This window comes from Poromitra crassiceps (genome assembly GCF_964638095.1).
Source record: "Poromitra crassiceps genome assembly, chromosome: 2".
Lineage (NCBI taxonomy): Eukaryota > Metazoa > Chordata > Actinopteri > Beryciformes > Melamphaidae > Poromitra > Poromitra crassiceps.
In genome coordinates, this window is record NC_139624.1 from 62,153,345 (window position 1) to 62,171,231 (window position 17,887).

The 17,887-nt window shown below is 43.1% G+C and overlaps 2 protein-coding genes across 3 annotated transcripts; one reads left to right on the top strand and one right to left on the bottom strand.

Annotated features, from left to right (window-relative positions):
- The first annotated feature begins 3,903 nt into the window (after positions 1 to 3,903).
- Positions 3,904 to 11,673, top strand: psme1 (proteasome activator subunit 1). 2 transcript variants are annotated; one of them, XM_083650972.1, is made up of 12 exons: positions 3,904 to 3,949; positions 4,109 to 4,154; positions 4,742 to 4,774; positions 5,127 to 5,189; positions 5,597 to 5,698; positions 6,125 to 6,188; positions 8,537 to 8,634; positions 9,411 to 9,479; positions 9,849 to 9,916; positions 10,245 to 10,299; positions 10,707 to 10,793; positions 11,404 to 11,673. In XM_083650972.1, exons 2-12 carry the CDS (start codon positions 4,116 to 4,118, stop codon positions 11,482 to 11,484), a joined length of 759 nt encoding a protein of 252 aa, XP_083507098.1. In that variant the 5' UTR covers positions 3,904 to 3,949; positions 4,109 to 4,115; the 3' UTR covers positions 11,485 to 11,673. The 2 variants fall into 2 exon arrangements, with proteins under 2 accessions (XP_083507098.1, XP_083507097.1); XM_083650971.1 differs by lacking the exon at positions 3,904 to 3,949 and having other exon boundaries at positions 3,966 to 4,154.
- A 1,386-nt stretch (positions 11,674 to 13,059) lies between these two features.
- Positions 13,060 to 15,014, bottom strand: fitm1 (fat storage inducing transmembrane protein 1; the record flags this gene model as incomplete). The annotated part of the gene is made up of 2 exons (XM_083662653.1): positions 13,060 to 13,747; positions 14,728 to 15,014. The coding sequence occupies 2 exons, from the start codon at positions 15,012 to 15,014 to the stop codon at positions 13,060 to 13,062; spliced, it is 975 nt and encodes a 324-aa protein (XP_083518779.1).
- Between the last annotated feature and the right edge of the window lie 2,873 nt (positions 15,015 to 17,887).

A 17,887-nucleotide genomic window follows, 5' to 3' on the forward strand; every position in this document is an offset into this window, starting at 1 on the left:
AGGAAATCATCAACAGACTACCAGACCTGAGGTTATTTGCATGATATAATAGAATAGAAAGGCAGGTCTGAAGCTGTATTTTGTCATATTAAAGGATTACCTTTAGCCTGTTTGAATTTCTTTATGGCAAAAATGTTTGAACATTTTGTACTTCGGCTATTTTAAAAATGATTTATCAGCATTTCTCAGTCAGACCAAGCTTACGAACAAACTAGCTTGTGCCTGTAGCCATTAGTCTGTATCAGTATCTGGAATGCTAATGATGCCATTTGCTGTACGGCCGTTTGGTGAAATTAAATGGCAAGCAACATGCAATTTTTTCTTCTACATTATGCCTGGTGATGATACATATAAGCAACAACGGTATTTCTATACGTCACACACATGTAAAGTTGAAATATGTTAGTGATGCCATAGCATGCTACTTTCCCACACCCCACGAATGTATGCCTATACTGCAATAATCAGAATCAAAATTACTATATTTTGTAAGTAAAACTAATGTACAGGAACTGCTACTCAAATCAATCAACCAATCAATCAATCAATCAATCAATCAATCAATCAATCAATCAATCAATCAATCAATCAATCAATCAATCAGAATCTTTCCTCCTTCCATCTTTCCCACCCCCATCTCTCTCTCTCTCTCTCTGTACTGTTCAGAGGCCTGACCTTTGTCCAGAGTATTTCTCAACAGCCACCATGAAACAAATAGCACTCTCCTGAGTTTCAATCACCTGCTCACTCACTCAATCAATAAATCAAACAAACATTAATTAATGGTTTTCACATGGCAAACAGTTCTGAATGCAACCTTTGACCTTTGGATCCAACATTGACCAATCATGCCTGAGGTGATACTGTATATTTGACTGTATCAAGTGCACAAACATTTAGCAAATTTTAAGCTTAATTATCACTCATTTCTTGTCTTTTGAATATTAACAGAAAGAGAGAAAGTAGTCTAACTGACCATAAACTGATATTACGTAATCATCTCTTTTAAATTTGATTAATCAACCCAGTGATTTAATTTATTTTTGGGCTTATTCATCTTGATGTGATGAATTAGAATTAGATGTGTTGCATTTAACTGATAACACCCTACTCTACCGTAACACTGGATGGTGGCATTATGGTGATGATATAGCAGTTTAACACGTAGTCTACTACTCTACCTGGACTGTGTTTACAATGGGTGGCTCCAAGGTCCTTTTTGTCCATCAGGAGACTGTATTTGTTTTAGGCTGCCTGGCTCTTTCCACACAACTCCTGATGCAAGAGCCCATGTGACACTGTACGTGTACGACAACAATTACCTGGAATAGTTTCTGCAATGGTCCGATCAATAGTGAACTAAAGTGGGCCTTTCCTGCTGTGATGTGTTTCAACATGGAGGACAGTGAAGATGTGGATTCAAAAACTGGCACTGGTTAAATGCATGTTACACTTCAACTGAGTCAACAGAGAAAGATGACTTCACTGTTATTACAGTATCATAGTATTTTTCAATAATGTCTTACACTATATTTCAATAATGAAGACTACCTCCCCTAGCCAATGCCTGATCAACCATCCCATTCATTGATTTGCATGCCCCTTTCATTCATCTCTCCCTCCCCTCTGCAGTCAATGCCCTGTTCAGGTTATATCACTCATTCATTGATATGTACGCCCCTTCATTCCTTGTCCAATCACAGTCTTCCACACTGGCCTGCTGGCCAGTGATATTATTTTGCAGCTAATTTCAATGACAAACTGCTTTCATTCTGTCTCTTTTGGTGCAGATTTTTCATTTTTTTTTTACCAGCCTACATAGGATATTGGTATTAACTTGTGTTGTGCTAGTTACGATACGATACGATACGATACGATACGAAAACTTTATTGTCCACAGGTGGAAATTTGTCTTTGATTACAGACCTATATAGGTCTAGATAGGTTTATAAAGCTAGATATATAAAGGAGCTTCATCTAATATGATGTTAATCATTATCTACAGTGGTTTGAATCTTGAGCAGCTCACAGAGCCTCTTCGTGTCTCCACCCAGAGTAACAGCACCATCTACCGGACAAGTCAAGTCAAGTCAAGTCAAGTTTATTTATATAGCCCTAATTCACAAGCATGTCTCAGAGGGCTTCACAGAAAGTATGTCTAGCTGATTCTAGCTAACACACAGTAACAAGAATATACAGAATAAAGATAACATTTGAACATTTGAAGAAAGCAGGAGAGTGGAGGAGGGAGGGAGAGGGAGGAGGGAGGAGAGGGGGGAGGTGGGGAGAAAATAGGAAATGTGGAGGAGGAGAGAACAGAGGAGGAGAGATGAGGGTGCAGGGGAGGGAGAGCCAGGGTAGGGGTAGGGTCTAGGGTTGGGGGAGGGGAGGGAGTAGGATACGGGCCCGGATTAGGGCGAGGGTGGGGAGAAATGGGAAATGTGGAGGAGGAGAGAACAGAGAAGGAGAGGGTGCAGGGGAGGGAGAGCAGGGGGAATGTGAGAGGGAGGAGAGGGCAGAGAGGAGGAGAGAACAGAGAAGGAGAGGTGGGAGGGCGCAGGGGAAGGAGAGCAGTGGGAATGTGAGAGAGGGGAGAGGACAGAGAGGAGGAGAGAACAGAGAAGGAGAGGTGGAAGGGTACAGGGGAGGTAGAGTAGAGGTAGGGTCTAGGGTGGAGGGAGGGAGTAGGATACGGGCCCGGATTAGGGCGAGGGTGGGGAGAAAATGGGAAATGTGGAGGAGGAGAGAACAGAGAAGGAGAGGTGGGAGGGTGCAGGGGAAGGAGAGCAGGGGGAATGTGAGAGAGGGGGGAGGACAGAGAGTAGAGGTAGGGTCTAGGGTGGAGGGAGGGAGTAGGATACGGGCCCGGATTAGGGCGAGGGTGGGGGGAAAATGGGAAATGTGGAGGAGGAGAGAACAGAGAAGGAGAGGTGCCCGGATTAGGGCGAGGGTGGGGGGAAAATGGGAAATGTGGAGGAGGAGAGAACAGAGAAGGAGAGGTGGGAGGGTGCAGGGGAAGGAGAGCAGGGGGAATGTGAGAGAGGGGGGAGGACAGAGAGGCGGACACAGAGAGAACTGCAGCAGAAGATTTTTGTTTCAAATAAATGGGTTAGATTAGAATATGGCTGACCAATTTGGGGCCCACGGGCCAAACTTGGCCCTCGCTCAGTTTGTTTTGGCCCTCCATGGTTTTGAAAGATTTTTTGGGGGGCCAATATTAGTAGTCTTTCAGAGGCTGTGGCGGGGTAATTTTTAAAGCTAGCTTGATGATACTTTTACCACATGAAACTAGAAGACCTATTTTAGATTTAGAATGTGAATTGTCTATAAAATAAATAATATAATTTAATGTAGCCTAATTTCACATAACATCAACATTTATTTTTGCCCCATGCTCATCCATCCAGATTAATTCTGACCCTTCATAGGAAATAATTTGGGCACCTCTGTACATTCAGGATAGTCTCACAGTAGCCAGCTGTAGATAATGAGCTGATTGCTCAACTTCGCATCTCTGATGACATGACTCACTGATGACATCATCGAGTGCTCGAGTGACATCCCTGATGATGTCATAGACATGACGACATCACAATTGCTCGAATGACATCACTGATGATGTCATAGACATTCTGACATTATCAGTGATGATGTCATAGACATTGTGTGACATCACGATGTGGGACAAAAATTGAAACAGACACAGAGAGAGCCCACTTACTCCCCTTTATGATAATAATTGTCTTTTATAAAGTTAAAGGCTTTATGGAAGTTATTTTTCTCCACAAACCAAGTTTTAAATATAAAAAATAATGACAGATTCAAATAACATGTATGTGATCATATTTTTTAATCGAACGGTTTAAAAACTACAAGTCCCACAATGCACGCGGGATCACTCGCTCTCACTGCCAAAGTGGAAAGTACGGAACTGTCTGCAAAATTCGGGGTCAGTTAACTTTCATTTTCACTTTGTATGCTGACTAACTGCGAGCAGTTGTCCCTGTCGTGCGTTGCATAGTATTTACCAGCTAAACCTTTCTTTCTTCACACGGTTACCGAAGATAACGCGTTTTACTAACTGAACCAAACCACTTTTCATCAACAGATGCGATATGGCTTCTCTGGATATTCGTCCCGAGTCGAAGAAACAGGTGAGCCTGTCTGTCTGTCTGTCTGTCTGTCTGGTGGCGTGTTGTCCAGCCCCATTTCCCACCCAATAATGCATCATAAACCTGTTGTGTGTGTTGTACCAGTCGAGCTAGTGCATGGTCATGTCATGTCAGGTGAGCGGGGAGTTGACCTGGTTCTCACTTTATCAGTTATCAGCCAGGCAGCTGGGAAAAGGGAAAAGGCCCACTTTGACGTTAATCACGTGCCCCGATATTTATTTATTTTTTATGGTTTCAGTTAGTTTTATTTTTTCTAAATTCTAGATTTTGTTTTTATTTCAGTTAAATAACCCAATCACCCACCCACGCGCACTGCGCGCGCGTGCGCGCGCCCACACACACACACACGCACACACACACACACACACACACACACACACACACACACACACACACACACACACACACACACACACACACACACACACACACACACACACACACACACACACACACACACACACACCATTTTAGTCTCAGTTAACTATAATAACCTTGGCCTTGATTGTATTAAAAATAATGTGAAAATGAGGTCAAGTGTCAATTGACAGTCATGACCTCTTTTCCAGGTGGATGACTTCTGCCAGCAGCTCACCAAAGAGGTAATTTACTCAATTAGAAAACTTTGAAGTGTGAACTACTACCTGAATTTAAGTGTTACAAATTGATCAGAACTGTGTATGTGTAACCGAATGAATGTGTCCTCGTGAGTCCCGAGTGGTAGCAAGTAGGTTGGTTAAACTCACTCCCCCAGTATAAAGGCACGTTAATCAGCTCCGCCAAGGGAGCTAACTCTCTTGGTGCAGTGGTTAGCGTGTCCCTGCCGCAAGCCGAAGGTTAGCAGTTTGAATCCACCCCTGGGCAAGCCCTTAACATGGGTTGCTGCAATTACCATCAAACACAACGCTGTTACATGCAAACTGGGTAACACAAATATTGTTTTTTTTCTTACAGGCAGAAACCCTGGTTTCAACATTTTTCCCTCAGAAGATTACAGAGACAGAGATGCTGTTGAAGGTATCAGTGTTTTGTAGTGCCCAAACTGGGGTCCTGGGACTTCCAGGGGCCCTTGAGGGAGTTAGAATGAGAGAATCCCTCATCACCGACAGTATAGACACATCCATTTCTCTGCCAAGTCATTTCCAAGAATAAGTCTTCTCTGATGGAGACAGAATCTGATCAAATTGTGATCAGTGATCTAATACACATCTACCTGATATTAAAAAGTTGGGGAAATGCCATTCTGTAAGACAATCATCTGAGGGATATATGAAATCTCATATATTTAATGTTACTTCATTATTTACTGTAATCAGCTGATATTGCCTCCTCCCCCACATCCAATCGAAACCTTAGATAACATATTGTCAAAAGTGGACTTTCTAGAACTAGCGGGACACTGATGACTTTTTGCTTTCTGTCAGACGTCTCTCAGCTTGGATGACCTGGCATCCCTGAAGGCTCCACTGGACATCCCCATGCCAGACCCGGCTAAAGAGGAGGCCAAGCGCAAGAAGAAGGAGGAGGTGGGTCTACGCATTATACTCAATGAATCTAACATAACTTACTTGATTCGATTTTGTAGAAGGAGAATTGGCACTGTACTGCAGATGATATTAAGGATGTTACAGTATATTAATAAAGTTATGACATTAGTTGTGATATTAAACACTTGTGTTCAGATAATTGCCAAAATAAGGAAACTCCAAAAGCCATAAATCCCCCCCCCCATACCTTTGGAATTTGTGCCTCTCAAACGGGCTCCTCAGGCGGACAGCTGCAAGAGAGTCCCTTGTTACCATAGCAACCACTCACAGCACAATTGGCAGAGAACACTTTTATTTTGGACCATATTTAGAAATAGATTCTAATTACACCTCAAGCTGCTGTGAATTATACATTTATTGAAATGAAAAGCCCTTGGCCTAAAGCCTCCTGTCCTTATGCTGCAGAAGGAGGCAAAGGAAGGGAAGAAAGACAAGGACAAGGACAGCGACAAAGAAGATGAAGACGCAGGTAAATGAAAAGACACAGTGACAACTGATAAAGGAAACCCTGTCTGATTGTGAAAGAAATAGCATTGTTTATATCACAAATGCTGGTTGTCTGATTGCGAGAGACAAACTGTGATAACATTAATGCTCGATCGTCAGTCTTCTTTTTTATGCCTCCGCCGGCGATAGTGAGCCAGAGGCATTATTGGTTTTGGGTTGTCCGTCCGTACATCCATCCGATGTTTGTTAATGCAATATCTCAGGAACGCGGCACGCCTGATGGAATTTCATCAAATTTGGCTCAAACGTCCACTTGGACTCAAGGATGAACTGATTACATTTTGGTGGTCAAAGGTCAAGGTCACTGTGACGTCACAAACGCTATTTTCAAGCTCGTTAACGCGATATCTCAGTAACGCCTTGATGGAATTTCTTCACATTTGGCTCAAACGTCAAAGTCTGGACAGACACGGATGTCGACAGCTCACTTGTTGGCGGGGGCATATATCCGCGGTGCGGTCGTTCTAGTTTTTTTCAGATTTCTCTCTAATTTTCTCACCAATTCTACTTGTACCAATTCCCCCTGCTGTCCCAGTCGTTGCTCCACCCCCTCTGCTGATCTGAGGAGAGTTGTAGACTAGCACCATGCGTCATCCTATACATGTGCAGTCGCCAGCCAATTCTTTTCTCAATTGTCAGTCTTCTTTGTATGAAATGGGCAGCTTTGTAATCCCTCTGGAGCCATGGGAATAGTTTCTGAAAGGAGGAAAATAAACGTTACAGATTCAAACACTTTGGGAAACCATCCACAGCTAGAGAGCACCACTTCATAGCCGTTCTCTATCCATTCATGTTTAAATAGTGGACTCACACTGTAACGTATGAGAAAGCAAAGCCCACATCGCCATTGGTTTGTGGACTGCTTGCCAAGCTAACCATTAGTAACCAGGGAGCTTTCCTTTTCTTTTAAGCTTTCACTTTTGTGTGTGTGTATCCTACATTTAGAAAGAAAAACTTTTAACATGAGTCTGTCTGTGGTTCAGCTCTGCTCAATTAACAGCAGACACCAGCTGATCCAATTTAAGGTCACTCATCGTCTTCATTATTCCAAGTCCAGGTTGCACAAGATCTACCCTTCTGTCTCACCACTATGTGATAGGTGTCAGATGGTACACTATCCCATGCTTTTTTGTTTTGCCCTTCACTGTCTGGATTTTGGGCCAAAATATTTGATTGGTACTCTAAGGCCTATAAAATAACCCTTCAGCTGGCAGAGGCAGAACTCACCATCTTCGGCTGCTTCGGAATCCTCTCTGCTCCTCAGTAGGCTACGGCTGTGCAATAGTCTCTGACGCAGGGGTCGCCTGTCGCCAAGAGAATCATTCTGACTTGACTTGAAGGAGCGGAAGTCTTCCTCTCCACCTTCTTTTAATTGTATGTTTAATTAGGTATATGCTATTTGCACCTGTGCAAACAGAATGTTAATTATGTTTAAGTATGTTTAAAGTATGTCCATGCCATTTGCACCTATGTGCAGTGAATATGTCACTGTCTTTGACTTGTCTTATCACTTTACTGCCTTATTGCTTGTTGTTTCTCTTGTTTTCCTGCACCTATATGCCCTGTTATTTTGCACTATGTTGTAAACGGAGTCTACAGCACAAGAATTTCACACGTGATACTTGTACTACGGAGTGACAATAAAAATCTTGAATCTTGAATCTTGAATTATTTTCAGCTGTGGCTGACGGATATGGTTTCGGTCATACGTATGGAGAGACTCCGGTTTCTGAGGACCAATTCTCTTGTGAAATTCTCGCCTATCTGGGACCCGTTTCTGGCCTACTTAGACGAAGTTGAAAGCGACAAGTAACTTGCCCAGCTGACTTTTAATGGACCCCTCGTGTGGGATCCCACGCACATCTCTTACAAGCACAATAAGCACTTGACGCGGCTGGTAACACAACGCTGTGACATTGGAATGTTGATGATGTACATATGTATATTTTTGTTTTTGTTTTGTTCTGTTCTGTTTTGTTTGAGCCTGTTTTTGTTTTCCAAGTTCTGAAAATTGTAAAAAAAAATAAAAAATAGAAAAGACACCAAAGGTTAAGTTAGAGAATATTAAAACCAAATAAAACCATAATATCCTCAAGGTTGTTCTGGGTGCCCCTTACAAAACATATCAACCACAGTAAACTGGGGAAATACCAGGATTTACAGCATAATAACTATAGTTACCATAGATGGATAGATACAATGGAAAAACGATACAATATTTTTGTAAGAGGAATCACTTTTGCCCCATAATCACAGTAAAGAACAATGTTGTCAATGTTGAGGATGTTGTTGGTTTGTTTTCTCCTCCAGGGCCTCCCTGTGGTCCCATCTGCTGCAACGAGCGTGTGGAGAGCCTGCTGCGGGAAGTGAAGCCTCACATCCAGACGCTGAAGGAGAAACTCAACACGGTCAGTCACTCACTCATAGCCTGTGCACACCGCAGCAAATGTATTCGCATGTAGACGCTTGGAGTCGCTGCTGCCCATTCATTTGTATTGAGATACGTCGCTCATCAGCTTGCAAAGCATGCTGGGATACCTGGCGGCGGACGAAAGCATCGAGTGGAGGGGCCAATTTGAAATTGACCAATTCAAAATGGAAAGACAGCAAGACAGCCAATCAAGCTGCAGCACCTAGCGACCAGCCAAACGGCTACATACGAATAGTGCCGCTCTGGTGTGCCACCACCGTCAGTCAGTCACTGAGTCACTGAGTCAGGTCAGTCAGTCACTTAGTCAGTCAGTCACTTAGTCAGTGACTCAGTCAGTCAGTCAGTCAGTCAGTCAGTCACTAATGCCTAGTAGACTAGGCGTTCCGAGCCCTTGGTGAGTTTTTTGGAGCTCTGCTTCTTTGCTTGTCTTAAATTACTCTTGTTCCATGTTTGATTGTTGTAGATCAGTTCGATCTACTGTAGTTCAGCTCTAAAGGAGTATACAAATAAATTAACTTGACTTAATTATGTGCCACAAGCTCCATTTATATATGAAACAAAAAGATAAATGCATAGACTGGAGCTCACGTCTCATATTTAAACAGCACTTATGGAAATGGATAGGAAACATGTATCTCCAGCCACCAGTGTTTGAATTGGCCTTAGTTCTCTATTTTGACACAATGTTGATCCATCATTTATTTACATTAGGATTTTTGCACTAGAGATGAATACATTGTGATTGTCTGGCAGGTATCCATGTGGGTGCAACTCCAAATTCCTAAAATTGAAGATGGTGACAACTTTGGAGTGGCTGTACAGGTCAGTGACTGGTAATCATTGGGTGAAGCAGTAGAGTGATGTAGTGTCATATCTCGAAAGGATTGTATTTATTTATTGTTTTCATATATTTAAGGCCCACATTTGTAATATCTTGTACGTGTGCACTGGTGTAGGTTTGTTTTCTGCAACGTTTATATTTTTCATGATGCCTTTCTTGGCCAACGTTTTTTTTCATATTGTTATAATATGATTTCACATGTCGGCCAATACACATTACTCATGAAAAGTTGGCAGTTTGTACTTTTGTGGTCATCTTTGAGGTGAAATCCCTGTTACTCTGCAGACGAATGAACAGTAACTGTGCGGTCTTTGCCAGTTTGGTTTGATATCTTTGCACGTATCCAACAGGAAAAAGTGTTTGAGCTGCTGACCAACACACGCACCAAGATTGAAGGGTTCCAGACTCAGATTTCAAAGTAAGAGGTGGAGTTAATTTATCTGATGTTAGTGCAGTGGAATGGGAGACATTTTTATTTGAATTGATATGACAAGTCAAATCAGTAACAGGATGCATCATCAGAATCAGACCAGTAAACACTGACCTTTGATTATAGCACCCCCATCAGGCCAATCAGTGTAACGTTTTGAACCACCAGAACACGTCAACCTTCAAAGATTCATAAAAATCAACTAGGGGTGTCTGAGATATTGATCTTTACTACAGTGCCTCCATTTGACAGTTGTAAGAATTGCTTGATGTGGGGGAGCATTATGAATGAGATACATGTTTGTTTGGTCTGTCAGATACTACAGTGAGAGAGGCGACGCTGTGGCCAAGGCCTCCAAACAGCCCCATGTGGTCAGTATCCCAGCTTTTTATGTGTGTGTGTGTGTGTGTGTGTGTGTGTGTGTGTGTGTGCGCGTGTGTGCGTGTGTGTGTGTGTTCTGACTTGGTAACGGTGGACATGTTGTCAAATTATATTTTAGCTTTTAATCACAAGCATGTCTGTAATTGTGTGTGCATATAGCTTGCACTGCTTGTGTGTGTGTGTTTATGCTGGCACACTGTCAGCTAACTTTGTCTATATCCCAGATCAGAGATAGAATTGATAAAATAGTTATACTAAGATATGTGTGTTGATTGTGTACACAGTCACTACGTGTGAGATAAGAAAAGCTAAGGTTCTCAATGGGGTAGTTATAGTGTATGTATGTGTTGTATATGTTTTTGCGCATATGCTCTGCTAACGGCTCTGCTTGTTGCAGGGAGACTACAGACAGCTGGTTCATGAACTGGACCAGTACCAGTACTGTGAGCTTCGCCTCGTGGTCCTGGAGATCCGCAACACATATGTGAGACACCTACAACCTTTTGATTACTATTAAGTCGATATAAGGTCATATTGTTGTAAGGTTTGTATGCATAAAAATCTGAAATTGAATGCAAAAACAACACTGACACAATCTCTGTTTGGCTCTTACACATTCAGGTCTGTATTCATATTGCATACATTACAATGTCTTGTTCATCTGAGTATCGTTCAAACCTAATCAGACAACGTGTATAACATTCACTGTACCACTTGGTATATTGAATACCCGGTTAAGTATATGCATTTTGAATCATACTACCATTTTGTGTATAAAATATTCCCTCCGTATGCCAAGAGAGAAGGGATGATGGCTAAATGGAGTCCATTCCATCCTAATAGGACTAAGGATGGTAATTAGACTAATTGCTGTGCTGGGTTCTGATTGATTGATGTTCTGTTTCCTGTTCATTCATCACTATTTGTCTCCATTGTCCTCCTGTGTTTGAAGCTGTCATGAACAGGGCGGTCCAGGTGATGATGAAAGGAACCGTTTCATGCAATTATAGCTCTGTATCTGGACATACGGTATCTCTCATGTCTCTCTCTCTCTCTTACTCTTTATGTCTCTCTCTATATCTCTCTCTCTGCAGGCTGTCCTCTTTGACACCATTAACAAGAACTATGACAAGATTAAGAAGCCAAGAGGAGACTGCAAAGCTCTCATCTACTGAGACCGACTTCTACAGTACACACACACAAGCACGTCTACTACAGACACGCTTTCAACTAAGATACAGCTAGTGTTGTGTGACACTCTTATTAAGTAACAATACACCTGCTTTGTTGACAAGTTTTCATTTTCACTTGCTGTATGACCATTCACATTTGTTCTTAGATTACAAAATAAAGCAGTGTGATTACCATAATACTGGCTGCACGTACTTTCTGTCCAAATGGGAATTTTTTAAATTGGGTTTCTCTCTATTTCCTACATTATTGTCGTACGTACGTACGAATGAAATAAATCCTGAAAACGACAGATTTTGTTTATACAAGACTACTAAATATTGCTGAATATTCCTCTGATGTCAGATATGCCTATAATTTTGCAGAAAAGGAGTTGTCCAATGGGAAAGGGGTCAGTTTGACTTACTAAATCAACCACATAGCTCTTAGTCAGTCAAGAGTCTTGCGATCCATTACTGGAGACGCTTAAAATGATGAAAGTTCATTTGTCTGCACTCTAAGCCAGGACATTAAAGAGGAGGAGTCATGGTGCTCTGCCCAGTCATTCATCTAAAGTCAAGTCTCAATACTCACACTTTCCTCCTCTCATCTAAAGTCAAGTCTCAATACTCAGACTCACTCAATACTCAAGACTTTCAAACTCCTCTAAGTCAACATTTGTTCATGACATTTCTCTTTTCTTCTGTGTCTATTTTGACAAAGTTCCCTTGAGAGACTGGGGTTTGTGTAAGTGATGAGAAGTGTCCTTTTTACATTCATGTACGCCTCTAGCCTCAACGCGAGACCCATCAGTCATTCTTCCTTCTGAGTCTCGGATGCGCGTCCCCTATATCCACTGCAACGTCGGCTAAATGGCTGCACGCGATATACATGTTATCAATCACAATAAAACTGTACCTACCTCCGAGACAATGTTATTATCCAAGATACCGGTGCCCTGGCACTCCCAAATAGTGCGTACTTTCCAATACCGAGCACCTTTTCACATGGCGGAGCCGATGCTCAAAATTGTAAACTGCACTACACCCTCCCAACCACTGAGCACCGAACTGATACATCCGGCACTGTGGAGCACCTACAAACTTCGGCACTGGCATGTGAAAAAGGGCTTGGTATTGGAAAGTACGTACTATTTGGGAGTGCCAGGGCACCCACATCTTGGATAACAACATTGTCCCGGAGGTGCGTACAGTTTTATTGTGAGTGATAACATGTATATTACGTGCAGCCATTTAGCCGACGTTGCAGTGGATATAGGGGCGGCGCATCCAAGACTCAGAAGGAAGAATGACTGATGAGTCTCGCGTTGAGGCTGGTACGCCTCAATCTTTCACTGGCCATAGTGACACACCGTTGTCTTCCTAATTACCACTGACACATATAGCTGAAGACAGGCTCACATCATACATACTTCTTCTGTAATGTATGCATTTCCTCAGCCAACATAACCTCACAGATTGTCTGCGTAACCCTGATCAGAAGCCCTTTTCTTGACTTTACAGAAGGCTATAACTTATAATGCCCAACATCAAACCATTGTTACTGGAGAAATTGTGCTATTACAGTGTATAACAATATTGTGGATGTTTGCCGCCGTCTATCTCGATCAGCAGTCCCTCTCCTGGCAAACCCGGGCGGCCCCAGCCTGGCCCGAATTGGTACCACCCTTGGTAGAGTCCTCTCCACCCCAGGTAGCCCAGAGCGCCTCCTAGCTGCTGGGAGGGGAACACAGGGAAGTGGGCGAGCAGGCACAGCAGCAGGAACACCCAAAGCCCAAGCAGAAGCACACAGAGGAGGAAGAGGATTCTTAAGGGGGCTCCTCCCAGGGAGCTCTGTGGGGGCCTCGCCTGGGCCAGGTGAGGGCCGAACACAGACATTTCCTCCACCAGCAGGAGGCAGCAGAGGACGAGGATGAGGGCGTCCTCGGAGACCTGGTGCCCGCGCCACAGCAGCCCAGCTTTGAGGCAGGAAGCCTTGGTCTGGTCCTGGTGGAGCAGCAGCAGGGGGAGTCCCGCCTGGCTGGCGGCCCCGTCCTGGGAGGAGGCCAGGGGCTCGTAGCAGCTCCCCGCCGCGTTCTCCAGCAAGGTCAGGAGGCGCCGGCAGCCCCACCACAGACACCCCACCACGCCTATCCGAGAAAGGTGGCGCAGGGAGAGGGAGAGGCAGCGACGGGCCGAGAAGGACAAGAGGAAGACGAAGGAGCCCGTGAAGACACAGGTCCAACCCCAAGTGGAGAAGAGGAACTTCCTGGGAGATGGTGGTGCAGCAGAGGCAGTGTTAATGTCGATAGGCATTGTACAATTTGTCATACGATAATGCAGTGTAAAATCAAGCTATCAGAAATACTTGAAGCAGCACCACACACAAAGCAGCTACACACATTCTATACAGCATGGGTCATGCAAGTTGAATGAGTTTCCACCTCTGCCTGGGCATGACAGATTAACTAACCACCTGGTTAAATAGACACAATATGGTTGAGGACTATGCCATTGATATACGCCTGATCCTGAATTATTAATAGAGGTATGGGTTCTGTGCTCAGTTCTTTCAGCTAAGCCATTTACAGTTAGTTAATGCACTGCCAGAATTACTTTTGGCTTCACTTCACTTTACAAGTTAAGATCAAAAAGCATTAAATTACCCTTCAGTGATGTCACATAAAAGCTGCAAACTTTTAGCAAAGTCATATGAGCATATTGAGGTGTAAACATTTATCCACCTATGCCTATATTAAAACAGGTGCAATTGGTTATCTGTCCACAATTAAACTTCTGGACATTTGAACAATACTTTGACTGCAGCTGTGACTATAGATAGATTTTTAAAGTGGACCTTTTTCAGACGATGACAATGACAAGATTGAAAAGATAGAATACGACTGACCTGTATAGTGTTTTATACCATGTGTTCAGCCAATCAACACAACTGAAAAATCTTCATCATGCCCGCCATAGAATTCACTAAAGGAAACCTGCCGGGAAATCATATCGCCTAACTTCAATTTTGGTGTTTTGCTTTTCTTGATTTGAAAGTTAATTTATATGGTTCTTTATGTAGCCTACTCACTGGGAAGATTTCACGACCCATAATGGTGCATAATAATGACACCCATAAAAATAAAAAAAGTTTAGCATAGGGGTTAGAGGAAGTTCAGCCAGCTTGTCTCACTTACTGGTTTGAGAGCAATGATGCAGTAACACACTTTGTATTTGCAGACTTCTCACCTGTACAGGTAGTGGTTCCTGTTAGCAAAGATGCTGTACTTGGACCCCCAGAAGCTCAGTGCAGGTCCGAACAGCACCAGACCAGACAGCACCAGGTGGAAATGGCGTCTGACTGGGCTGCTTCCTAAAATTGTGGCCAGCAAATTAGTTAGAAGCACCAGAGCGGCATTCAGCAGTCTGAGGAGGAACTTTCCTGGCAGGATCAGCTCCGCAGCCATCTTGTGTAATTTCTCCAAGCTGATCTCATGCACCAAGCCATTCGATGAGGTTTCAGTCTTTAGATCCATGGTTGTCTCCATTTAGTTCTTGTTGGATTATTTATTTTGTTCAGTTGCAGCTTTAGTTTTCCTCTTCTTCCGTCTTCCCTTTTATTTAACTTTCTTCTCTGGTTATGCCAAATTTAGGAGGTTCCAATTAACGCCCTGTGGAGTTGTCTGCTCTCTCTGTGTGTTTCTGTGTAGTGTGGAAGGCACACTGCTCTGTCAGTGTCTGTAGTGTGGAAGGCACACTGCTCTGTAGTGTGGAAGGCACACTGCTCTGTCTGTGTGTGTAGTGTGGAAGGCACACTGCTCTGTCTGTGTGTGTAGTGTGGAAGGCACACTGCTCTGGGACCCTTTCTACTTGATCACTGTCAGACTTGTAGCAGAGCACATGGTTTATAAAAATACTACCCTCCTCTCTCCCCTTTACCCTGAAAACCCCTCCCCTCCCCTGCACAACCCAGATTGGAAGTGTGGACACAGTAATGGCTGCTGCTGCAACCCAGTGTTCCCAAAACAATGTAATCCAACACTAATCTGAACTTTGAACCTCTGTGATGGACGTTAATGATGAATGTGTGTCCAGAAAATAAACCGCAAATTGTTCACAGTGGCTTAAAACATATCCATTTGCAATCTGGCTGATTTTGTACTTGCTGGTGCAATGCAGCATTGTTCACTCCCCAGCATTTAGCATCCGAGGTGGAATGTGTAGGCTTGAACCATAACAATCACTCACATGAAAGAAATGGGTCATTGGCTCCTTTTTTGGCCATGACTGACTTTTCTCTTTGGTTCTCCTTTAGTCTCTCCTTTCTTAGACTCAGCTGTTGATGCCAAAAACTAATTTAAGTTATTAACTGTTGCCAGCCTGCATTTGGCACCAGTAACAGCTGCCTTCCTCACAGCACATTCACTCTGTTTTATTACAGCGCCAGTCTTTAGTCTTTGGCCTTCTAAAACTTTCTCAGCCCCTGCAGCCAAATTTAGTAAATTTAGTCTTGCCATGGGACTCATACTCATTAAAACATACTAGTGCTATTTGCACAACCCGGGAAATCCATCCCCAACGCTACCCGTTTGGCCTCCCAATCCATAGCAACACTGCTTTAAGAAACTGCTTTAAATGCTGGACCCACAACAGTTTCAAATAGCGAGGCACGGCTCTTGTAACAACAGCAAGAGAATAACAATAGCTGAAGAATTATGAATTTACTAACAATTAATGGGATCTTCTGTACTGTTCTATAAATTCATTTACGTTGCTGTTTACTTCATCCAGATGCAAAATCCTGAATGGCTTAATCAGACAGTATTATTAGTGATGGGATAGGCAGCTCCCAGTCCTCATCTGGTTTATGGTATACTATAATGTTCCCTGAGTTCCTTCCCCTTCCTCTCTTCCAAAGAGCACTTATCCACCCATATGTATTCATATTAAAGGATCTAAAGCACTATTCATTGATAAATTATCCGTGTTGGTAGTGGGTTACTTTCAGAATTAGTCGTCACGGGGGGGTGTTAAGTGATATAAAGTAAACAAGTACGTCCTTGTTTGGCTCTGTGAATGAAACCAGGCATATGGCTGCCAGAGACTCTAGGTCTAATTTTAGACCACTTACTGCATTCCTGTCAGTACAATGCCCTCCAAGTCAGCTTCACTACGGCCCCTATAGCAGCTAATTATCTATCAGATGTCTGTAACTACACTACTGACAGTTGTACAGTATATCCAGCAGGGGTATCTAGCCTGCCTCAACAAGAGGGCCTACTGAAAACATTGGGACAAGGAAACTTCATGAAAGGTTGGAAATCACTTTAAAATGCTAATCTTCAGTAAGTTTCATGTGATGTTTTATTCAATTACGCATAGTTATAGGAGATAAGTGCAAAAAGACACTTGTATGTATTTCACTATTTATCCTGTGAAATTATTATAATGTATCAGTGTTAATTTTGACGTCTTTTTTTTATTTGTTTTAGTCATAGACTTTTGACTAAAATACCATTTAGTTTTAGTCATATTTCAGTCATCTAGTTTTAGTTGACTAAATAGCTCTAACAGGCTTAGTTAAAGTGTAATGCATTTTGTTTCTCTAGAATTTCCAAACTCATTGGAAAGATCTATTAATCTTGTTATTATGGAATGGTATTAAGGTTGGAACGTGCAATACAGACAGATTTAACTGTTTAACTTGTTCTCTTCTGATTGGATCTCTTCCCAATTGGTCCCTCCCTAACTTTTTTTTTTCTAATATTTTTTTCCCAGATTTTTTTTATCCCCCACTAGTGCTAATTTTAATTTATTTATCGTGGTTGCTGCTCCACCCTCTGCCGATCTGGGGAGAGCCAAAACTGGCTCCATGCTTCCACCAAGACATGGGCAGTAGCCAGCTGGGGGAAGCTTCACCGGTACGACATAGCACGTGGGAGGATCACGCTATTCCAACAAGTTCCCCTCCCTCCGAACAGGCGCCCCCGAACGACCAGAGGCACCACTTCAGCGAGGGATTCCTATATGAAGGAAACCCCCAGGGGGCACGGGGAGAACATGCAAATTCCACACAGAAAGGCACTTTTGACAAGCCCACCCGGGCGGTGGGCACTCGAGGACATGCGGACGGGCACGCACTCCTTCAGCGCTCACAGCGTCCCAGGTGGGAATCGAACCCAGGACCTTCTAGCTGTGAGGCGACAGCGCTACCACTGCACCACCACTGCGCCACCGTGCCCCCTAACATTTTCATATCGTTTTTATTCAGTGACGAAAATGTCAATAGATTTCCTCGTAGGTTTTGTCATTTAACAAGACTTTATTTAAATTTGGAAAGTCACCCTTACCACCTGGTATTTTTGTATGTGCAGTTGTGGCAAAAATACTCAATGAAATGAAATTTAAA

Bases quoted from the DNA above. Each gene is read 5' to 3' on its own strand.
- psme1 (XM_083650972.1), top strand. From the start codon at position 4,116: ATGGCTTCTCTGGATATTCGTCCCGAGTCGAAGAAACAG. The intron at 5,190-5,596 runs GTATCAGTGTTT...GCTTTCTGTCAG, and splicing joins AGACAGAGATGCTGTTGAAG to ACGTCTCTCAGCTTGGATGA. The intron at 8,635-9,410 runs GTCAGTCACTCA...ATTGTCTGGCAG, and splicing joins TGAAGGAGAAACTCAACACG to GTATCCATGTGGGTGCAACT.